The sequence below is a fragment of the Triticum dicoccoides genome, chromosome 5B (assembly GCF_002162155.2).
Source record: "Triticum dicoccoides isolate Atlit2015 ecotype Zavitan chromosome 5B, WEW_v2.0, whole genome shotgun sequence".
In the NCBI taxonomy this organism is placed as follows: Eukaryota; Viridiplantae; Streptophyta; class Magnoliopsida; order Poales; family Poaceae; genus Triticum; species Triticum dicoccoides.
Genome location: NC_041389.1, coordinates 516,035,711 through 516,045,698, shown reverse-complemented (window position 1 = coordinate 516,045,698; position 9,988 = coordinate 516,035,711). Strand labels below are relative to the sequence as shown.

At 45.6% G+C, this 9,988-nt stretch overlaps 1 protein-coding gene across 1 annotated transcript; it reads left to right on the top strand.

Annotated features, from left to right (window-relative positions):
- Positions 1–1,099: 1,099 nt before the first annotated feature.
- On the top strand, positions 1,100–2,423 carry LOC119309897 (protein MEI2-like 6). The gene is made up of 4 exons (XM_037585797.1): positions 1,100–1,644; positions 1,763–1,894; positions 2,002–2,137; positions 2,261–2,423. The coding sequence occupies exons 1-4, from the start codon at positions 1,100–1,102 to the stop codon at positions 2,420–2,422; spliced, it is 975 nt and encodes a 324-aa protein (XP_037441694.1). The 3' UTR covers position 2,423.
- Positions 2,424–9,988: the final 7,565 nt, after the last annotated feature.

Sequence of the window (9,988 nt, the reverse complement as noted above, 5' to 3'; positions counted from 1 at the left end):
TTTTGCTACAATCAACTTACTGAAGTCTTTTGCTAGTTTAGAGACTTTTCGCTGGAACAGGCGTTAAATTTTGTTGGAACCAAATATTTTTTTTGCTTCAACCGGTTAATGGAGGTTCTGTTTGCTGGAACACGACCATGGATGCTGGAATCGGTGTCACCGGCGTGACGGAATGTTGCAACCAGCTGTGGGGATTGCTGGAACCGGTGTCCACGTTTGCTGGAACTGGCTTTCTTCCTCGAGATGATCATGGAGGTGCATCGGGTTCTAGATCGGGAAGGGTGACCGCGAATGGCCGAGCAATGTCGACAAGGAGCTAAGTGTAAACGGAGGACGACGGCAGAGCTGCAATCATCGAACTGGACGGGATCTTCATCTTGTGGCGTAGGGGCTGCAGCCGTTTTTTTTAAGATATAGGGACCTGAGCTGTTGCGGTTATTGGGGGCGGTGCCGGGATGCTGCCAGAGGTCCTTCATCGGCCGGCAGGGTTACCGCTCGCGCCTCGCGAGCAGGAGCTGCACGCCGCCCTCTGATGGAGGCGGAGCTTTACTTGCTGTCGTTTTTAGAAGAAAGCTTTTCTGGGTGGGGGAAGACAAACGATTTCTTTTACGCCAATCCGGCGGTGTAGGTTCGACCGGCCCAAAGTTTGGGCCGGCGCACCGGCGCCCAGTACCCGCCTAAGGTTATCTACCTCTAGCGAGAAAAAAGATAAGTGGGAAGCGTTCACGTGTGCATTGAAGAAGTGAACTACTAAAAAGACTGATGTGGCGAATTACGTAGCATCAAGATATGTGCGAGTGATACGATGGCAAACGAAGCATTCACTGGAGAGACAAAAATCTGACGTTAGTCAGATAACATTTCTCCAGTTTAATCGTTCGAGATATTTATCAGAAGAAAAGAAAAAGAAAAAAACTGAGTATAATGCTGCAAAAGCTCCCCTAAAAAAATGTTGTAAAAGCTCGAAATGTGAGTGACCGACCGAGGGATGCAGTAGAAGAACCGTCCTGCGCAGGTGCTTCTCCAGTTCCTCGAGCCCACTCTCGTTCTTCCCACTCACTGCATCTGCACCGGTGAAAGAAGCAAGAGAAAAGAAGCCATGGCTGCCTACTCAACCTCGCTCCTGCACCCTGCCGCTCCTGGGACCGGTCCCGTGGCCTTCTCCCCCTCTCAGCTCTGTTCCGCGGCTCCGTTCGCGCTGCCGCTGTGCTGTCCCTTCCGGCCGCAGTACCCGTACCCACCTCCCCCGCTGCCGCCTTCGTGCGGGCTGGCTGTGGGCTGCGACGGCTGGCTCGCTCCGATGGGTAGTGCCTACACTGTGGGAGTGGCCGCGCTACCGTTCTTACCTTGGCTGCACATGCCTCCTCCGCCGCCTTTTCCGATGGCGCTGTACTACAACCCGGCCCTCAAGCCGCCGCTGCCGGCGACGCGCTGCAGCATCACGGAGATCCTAGAAGACGGCGACGTCGAGCCCCCGATGGCAGAGGTTGAAGACGACCCCTCCCCTCGCTCGGTCCTCGCGCTCTGGAGGAGGAGCGCGGCGCTTCCGCCTCCGTCTTCTGGCGTCGCAGGCAGCAAACCACCCTTCCACGGAAGAAGCAAGAAGACATCCGTCATGATCTGCAACATCCCCAATAGTTTCATGTTAGTTCTTCCTATATTTCTTGTTTCTTGCTTCAATCTTGCTGAGGTTCTTGATTGTACGGATGTTCTTGATTGTTGCTTCAGTCTTGCTTCAAGTTTATTTTTTCTCCCCTCGAAGGAAACGGAGGTTGATGGCCATCTTGGACCAGCATTGCGCGGAGGAGAACATGCTTCGATGTCACCCCCGAGGCGGCGGCGCCGCCGTCGCGAAGTCGGAGTACGACTTCCTATACCTTCCAATCGATTTTAGGTACTAGTGCACCAATCCCCATCTTTGTACTACTACTGCTCGTGTAGGGCTTTCGCCTGTTCTGAGCTTGCAGCTGACCACAACCGATTTGCGTTTGCACCGGGCAGGACAAAATGCAACAAAGGCTATGCGTTCGTCAACATGACGACGCCGACGGCCGCACGGCGGCTCTACGCGTTCCTCCACGGCCACCACTGGACGGGCTCCGCCAAGGTCTGCGAGGTCGTGCACGCCCACATCCAGGTACCCATCTTCTTCTTCTCCGGCATGAACACTGGTATTCTAGTAGAATACTCGAGTACCTGGCTGTGCTAACGAAGCCAGAAATGGATGTTTGGTTGCTCCGGCCTGGATTTTGCATTGCAGGGAGTGGACGCGCTGGCGGCGCACTTCTCCCGCTCGCTATTCCCATGTGGCAACAACAAGGAGTTCCTGCCGGTGCGCTTCGGGCCTCCCAGGGACGGCCTCCGGCAGACGGCGGAGCGCACCATCGGCTGTGCGGTGGTCCGTCGTCGTCGTCTCCGCTGACCTTGTTCGCTCGCTGCACACCGGCCGTGTTAGACCTCTATCTTGCATTCTATCTATTCTATGTCATGCCAATGCCAATGTCATCGATTGATAGAACGGGAGATAGAGGTTGGCTCAGTTATGAATTTCCATTCTCTCTAAAAAAAAGAGAGATATGAATTTCCATGACTACTTGGTTGTGTCTCCGTGTTTAAGCATGAATCTTAGAAGCAAGTACTACTAGTCCAGGCAGGCGTACTACGAGTAGTCCAGTATGGGTAGTATGCGTCTAGCCAGTGAGGTTTAGCTCGTGGGCTATCTGAATGTTTAATGTCTTGGGATCTCCTGTGTTATGTGCAGTAAAATTAAATGTACCGAAGCCTAGTGGAAGGAGCTTATTTATGTGCTAGACATACGTGTGAGATGATTAACATTCTTATCTGTTTCTTTCTGCGTTCGCCTTATTTTTGCTCCTTTGGGAGATTTAACCTTTTATTCTTTAGTGGTGAAATACACTGGTGCTCTCGGTGCGAGCATGCAAAAATAATTTAGTAACTAAAAACAAGTCAAAAGATTTCGAAAATTTTCTGAAATCAAACATGATCAAGTATTGTACTCATATAAAACGATTCACTAGGGAATGACTTTCATTGTATCCAGGGAGTACTATTCACGCTCTATTGTCGTCATAAATTAGTTTTTTCCTTGAAGTCAACAAGAATCATTCCTTGGCTGAACATTTTATACGAGTACATTACTAGATCGTGTTTGATTCCAGAAAAGATTCAGATTTTTTGTTGACTTTTTCTGAAATTAATAACTTTTTTGCATATAAGATGGTAGGCACCCGAGAGCCAAAAGTTCTCTTCCCTGCTTAGTGTGTTGTTAATATGTCGGTAAGAGAAAAAAGGCCAACAATTTGTTGGTACCCATATCGTGCCAACCTTTCAAAACTTGTCATTTTGGCAAATTCTGGACCTAATCTTTCAAATTTGAGGAAAGTATATCGTCTCTCAACCCTTGGCAAAGTCTGATGTGGACACCCAACTTCGAAACCGGACAAATTTCACCCCCCAACTATTGAAACCGCCACCTCATTGTGAAACTGCCTGACAAAATTGCCACGTCATTGTGAAACTGTTGTGCACCTTCGTCGTTACCCGATCTCCTCTTTCGACAAGCCCCACCCCTCCTCCCCGACCTCCTCTCCACCCAGAGCTCCCTCCGAAGTTTCCAGAGTCGTTCCCTTGTTGCCACTCGTCCCCACGAGCTCTATGCCTCGCTGTTTGTCGCCGATGTCATAGTCAACGCTCATGGGCCTCCCTTGCCTCTCTAACCTCGACTCTGTCCACCGCTGGCCTTGCCGGCAAGCTTCCCGGAAATAGATGGCGGGGCACCTGAGCATCGTTAAGTGCGTGCACCTTTGCTCCTAGACAATGGCGGAGCTACAAGAAAAAGGCTGGATGGGCCGGACTAAGGAATTACACATAGCACTTGTACTTAAGGCCCATATTTCATCTCATCCTTCCCCATTGTCGGCTGGGTTGGGCAGGCCATGGCCCATTCATCCTTGCCTAAGCTCCGCCAGAGCTCCTGGACTCTGCTCGAGAGAGGGATCGTACCAGGGACCTCCAACTTTCAACGAACGAGCATAGCCATCGCGATAGACAACCTTCCTTGATTTGATATGGCGTGCGGAGATAAATGTAAAGGAGGCCCGAACATTTTCTGAAATTCCTAACACGAAAATTATTTTGAGCAGGTGTTTCTTAAAAAGCGAATATTTTCCAAATTTTAGAAGAAAAACTAAAAGGCTTGAACAAATTTTTGATAAACTGAACATTTTTTAAAATCCCGAACATTTTTTGAATTTAGAGAACAAAATTTGTACATGAACATTTTTTAAAGCACGAACATTTTTTTAATCTTGAGAACAAATTTTGAATCAGAGAACAAATTTGTAAGCGAGGAAATTTGAGAACAAAATTTGAACATGAACATTTTTTAAAGAAACGGACATTATTTTAATCTTGAGAACAAAATTTGAAACAGAGAACATGCTTGGAAGCACGGATTTTTTTTCAAAGCATGAACTTTTTTTTTGAATCTTGAGAACAATTTTTGAAACGTAGAACAAATTTGGAAGCGCGAACAATTTATTAAAGCACGAACATTTTTTGGATATTGAGAACAAATTTTGAAATAGAGAACAAATTTGAAAAATCCCGAATATATTTGGAAGCGCAAACATTTTTTGAAAACCTGAACAAAAAAAATTAAAGTCCGGTACATTATATTAATTTCGAAAGTTTTGCACTTTTTTTGTAACGAGAACAATTTTTGAATTTTGAGAACAATTTCTAAAAAACTGAACATTTTATGGAAAGGCAAACAAAATTTGAATATTTTGAAAAAAAAGAGAAAAGAAAAAGAAAAAGAAATAAGAAACCAAAGAAAGAAAACAAACAGTAAAAACGAATATATTTTGAATCTTGAGAAATTTTTTTGAAATGGTGAACAGTTTTAAAAAATCCTGAACAAATTTGGAAGCACGAATAATTTTTTGAAGCACGAACATTTTTTGAATCTTGAGAACATATTTTGAAACGGAGAGAAATTTTGAAAAATTCCGAACAAATTTGGAAGTCCGAACAATTTTCTAATGCACGAACATTTTTTGAATCTTGAGAACAATTTTTGAAACGGAGAGAAATTTTGAAAAATCCCGAACAAATTTGGAAGCGCGAACATTTTTTGAATATGTGAACAAAAAATTGAAATTCAGTACATTTTCTGAATTTCAGAAGTTTTGTACTTTGTTGTGTAACGAGAACAAATTTTGAATTTTGAGAACATTTTTTGGTAACACGAACAAAATTTAAATTTTTTATTTTTTTTAAATGAAGAGAAGAAAAGAAAAGGAAATAAAAAAGAAAATCATAAACATTTTGTAAAACTATGAACATATTCTGAAAAAGAAAAATAAACTTGAAAAAGAAAGTGAAACAAGAAACAAAAAATGAAAAAATGAAAAAGAAACAGAAACGAAAAAAAGAGAAATAAAAAAACGATAGAACGCCGAAAAAGAACCAGGAAAAAACGATACAGGAAAAAAACCCGGTTTAGGGAACCTTCTGGAAGATTCCCAAAACCGGTTTGGACGCATTATGTGTGGGCCGGCCCATTTCTTCGCTCGCTGCGCTGCCCCTGTGCGATCGCTCGACAGTTTGCCGCAGCGAGCGGCGAATAGGATTTCCCGGAGGTCACTGCCATGCGCCAGGTGTCCAGTGACGGAGTCCTGCCGAGCCCCTCCCATCGACAGAGAAATTGCCACTAGACCATGTTTGGTCAAAACCATGTTGACTTAGCATGAATATTGCTTGGCTGGTTCAAGGGACTAAATTTGTCCGGTTTGAAAAGGTAAGGGTGCAACTCGTCCGTTTTTAGAGTTGACGGATCAAATCAAGACTATGCCAAGAGTTGATGGACAAAAGGTATACTTTTCTCTTAAAAAATTGTCATTTTTGGGGTCCAATATTTGAGATGCCAGAGTTTACATGCCAAAACGTTGTGTTCATTCGCGACCTTTTGCTTCGACGGAAAGCATGCTTACATGTCACTCGAATCTACTATGAAAATTCACCAAAAGTACAAAGCACTCCAAACACAATAAAGTTTATATCAAGGTCCCTAGACCACCTTACATGGTTGACCCAACCTAGTAACTTAGGGCCTTTTTGATTCATAGAAAAATATGTGCAATTTCAAAAATCATGAAATGGTGTATCCCTTTGTTTTAAAGTAGTGTTTAAAGACTCAGTTAGGTCAAAATTGTCCTTCACACACAAAAAGAATGTCGTGCACACAACTTCTACGAAATAGTTATGTACTATGACAGAACCAGTAACTGCGTGAAGAGAACATGGAGTATGTAAGTTTTTTGAAAAGCTATTGCAGAAGAGTACATACATTGTTGTAGTTAGATTCTTTTCGGTTAAAATGAATTTTGGGGCAGCCTTAATAAAATAAAAAGGAAATCTATTGCTAATTGTGTCCTTGAAAATATAATAGTATTCAACTTGTTAAGACCTGCAAACGGGACTGTCTCTAGAAAATTAGGGGCCCAGTGTTGGGAACGTAGCAGAAATTCAAAATTTTCTACGCAACACCAAGATCTATCTATGGAGAGACTAGCAACGGGAGAGAGGAGAGTGCATCTACATACCCTTGTAGATCGCTAAGCGGAAGCTTTCAAGTGAACGGGGTTGATGGAGTCGTACTCGTCGTGATCCAAATCACCGATGATCCTAGTGCCGAACAGACGGCACTTCCGCGTTCAACACACATACGGTTGGGAGAGACATCTCCTTTTTCTTGATCCAGCAAGGGGCACTGGTGGAAAAAAGGCCTTTGGTCGCGGTTCGCAACTGCCATTAGTCGCGGTTGCGCAACCGCGACCAAATAAGCGCGACTAAAGCCCCCCACCTTTAGTCGCGGCTCCTTAAGAACCGCGACTAAAGGCCCGTCCACGTGGGCGCCAGGCGGCCGTCGGGGCGGAGGACCTTTAGTCGCGGTTCTTCTGGCCAACCGCGACTAAAGGCCGCCACAGGTTTAGGGTTTTAGCCCCCCCCCCCTAAACCTGTTTTCTGTTTAATTTGTATTGTTTTATTTCTTTTGTGCTTTATTTTAATTTTGAAGAAGTTTCATATATTCTACGGTCCTACATACATGCATATGAATGTACAATTTCAAATAAATTTGAAATTAGAACCAAAAAGAATTCAAGAGGAATATACAATATATATTCAATATCATCGGATGACCATATACAATTTTGAACAAGTTTCCATACATGATTTAATGCATATAAAGTTCTACGTCCTCGTAATAGTGTTCTCCTTTAGGATGGAGGACTTCCCTGCTGAACCATCCAGCTAGTTCCTCTTGAAGTGGTCGGAAGCGAGCTTCTGGACTAAGCATCCACCGGAGGTTATTCCTCTGAGCATTGGTATCACTCGGAACCCGCTCAGAGGTGTATCTCCGGATCATCTCACAGACATAGTATCCACATAGATTGGTCTCCGGTGGCTGAATATCCCCAGCATTCTTAGCCTTTAACATTTTGAATTCTAGCTCTTTTTTGAATTCACCGACCTTTGTATCTACGAACGTCTCCAAACCCTACGAGGCAAAGAAAATTAAATGAACAAGAGAGTTATTAATTAGTTACTTGATATTAGGAAATGAACGAAATAGGCCGATCGATATAGAGCGCAAATGAATGAAAATAATTACTTCTGCAGCATTCTTCTCATGCCGCCCCAAAGCTTTGGATCCATATTCACAGAGTCGTGGACGAGACATTCTGAGGTGTTAACTTTAATTACTAGCAGAATCCAGTGGAACCTGCGGACACGATACATGCACAGTACGTCATGCATAACTCATCGATTAGCCGGCCACATACCATGCATGGAGTAAACAAAAGAGAATGTGCTCAAGACAGAAACACTCACTCAAAATGGTAAGGAAATAGAATATCACTTTTGAGTTCCTGCTTTGTAAGAAACTGCCACAGGTCTGCCTCCACGTCGGCGGGGTAACGCTCCAACACATGTCCATTAACGGTGTGTGGGTCAATGAACCCAACATCATGGATGTTCCTTACTCTGCATTCCTTAATCTTCATTCTGCATGTATAATAGCGGACACAACAATATAGTTAGGACATATATATAGTGCAGGCAATATGAACGAGATGGGGTAGAAATTAATAAATCACTTACAGAACGTAGCAACTGATGATAGATTTATCGAGCTCGCGCAGATTGAAAAGCTGGAACAATTCACTCAGTTCAATTTGTACATAGTAATGTTTGAAGTGATGCTCATGTCTAACTTCCGCATAAATATATTCTTTGGCGTTTTTATTTTTTATGTAACCCTTGTACCATTTCAGCAGACCTTTCATTTGTGGAGGTAGATCCTTTTCCTGCGCAGGCTCGACGAGAGGCCCATTCTTGACATATGTAATTACTACCTCCTTCACTGGCGCCTCATCAAGGCCTAACAGTTCACGAAGAGTAATACCTAAGTTGGCCGCTTGTTCTCTGGCACTCGTTGCAGTCAATCCCTGTGCTGCCGCAGCTTGTATGATCTCGGGGGCATCCGGACAGAAGGCTTCCACTATAAGCGGGGCAATCGATTGTTTACTTTGTTCCCCGAGCTGGGCAACTTGTTTCCCGCTTTTTTTACTTTCGGCCTTCTCCCGCTCTTTGTTCTCCTTGAACATGAGTGCCTGCCTGCGAAGTTCACGTGCATAGTCGTTAGGCAGATTCTTCGCGGCTTGGGACGGTGTGCTCAAAAATGACTTAGCCCACTTCTTTTGCTCATCAGAAAATACTGGCTTGGGCTCGGGCTCTCTTTTCTTCTTGCAGTCCGCCTTCCATTTCTCCAAATCAGCAGCCGCGGCCGCGTCGACTTCCTCGGCACTACGTTCCCAAGGCCTTGTGGGGAGAGGCTTCAGTGATGGCTCCGGTACCTTTGTGGTCTTAGGTACATAAGAGTCCGGGTTAATAATCCAGGACTGCTTCTGCTTCTTTGCCGGAGGTGGATTGGGGGGCGGCGTCTGATCACCCGCCGGACGAGGACTGGGGGGCGGCGGCTGATCACCCGCCGGACGTTGTGGACTGGGGGGCGGCGTCGGCTGACGTGACGGAGGTGTAGGTGAACCGCCACCACCACCACCACCACCACCACCGCCACCGCCACCACCACCACCGTAGGGGGGTGGACTTGTTGTCCTTGGCGCCTCGCCTGGAAACTTGATAAACTTCTTTTGCCATAGAATGAAATGGCGCTTGACATCTCCAAGTCTTTTCTCCCCTTCAGGTGTAGCAATGTCAATCTCCAGGTCCTCAAACCCTTGGACTATGTCCTCCACCGTGACACGAGCATAGCCATCTTGAATGGGGTTGTTGTGGTGGAGTGCTCCAGGTAAACATGGTAAAGCACTGCCGATGGCTACCTTCATGGACATGTTCCCGATAGGATAATACAGATGACATTCTTTCATCTCCTTTATATCGTCCACGGGGTAGCGAGGAGTCTCCGGTGAAGTAATTTCGACCACCAGAGGCTCCGGTGCAGTAATTTCGATCGTCGGTGCATCTGCACCAGCCGGTGGGGCCTCCGTGGAAGCCACGCTGCTTCTCCGCTGCTGGCTTCCGAGATCCGCTGGATGATCTTCATGCTGCACCCGAGCTGCATCTCTTTCGGCTACTAGTACACTCATGGTTTTCTTCATCACATCCATTTCCGATGCCAACCGCGCCACAACATCTGCTTCCCGATCCATCTTTCTCTTACGGCTTCTGTAACCGTACGGGTCATCGTTCTGGGGGAACCCTATTTTCCACGGAATGTGCCCCATGCCTCGTACACGTCCTCCGTGTTCAGGATTCCCGAGGGCTTTTGTCAGCGCGTCGTTCTCTCTGTTGAACTTGATCTTCCCCTGTTGAGCATCCCTCATTGCGTTAATAAGGGCTTGGGTGGGTTTAATTAATTTGCCCCGGTAAACACACTCCC

What these genes read in the sequence shown, in the direction of transcription:
- LOC119309897 (XM_037585797.1), top strand. Translation starts at nt 1,100, where the DNA reads ATGGCTGCCTACTCAACCTCGCTCCTGCACCCTGCCGCTCCTGGGACC. An exon ending in AACATCCCCAATAGTTTCAT is followed by an intron (nt 1,645 to 1,762) that starts GTTAGTTCTTCC and finishes CTCCCCTCGAAG; the next exon opens with GAAACGGAGGTTGATGGCCA. An exon ending in TACCTTCCAATCGATTTTAG is followed by an intron (nt 1,895 to 2,001) that starts GTACTAGTGCAC and finishes TGCACCGGGCAG; the next exon opens with GACAAAATGCAACAAAGGCT.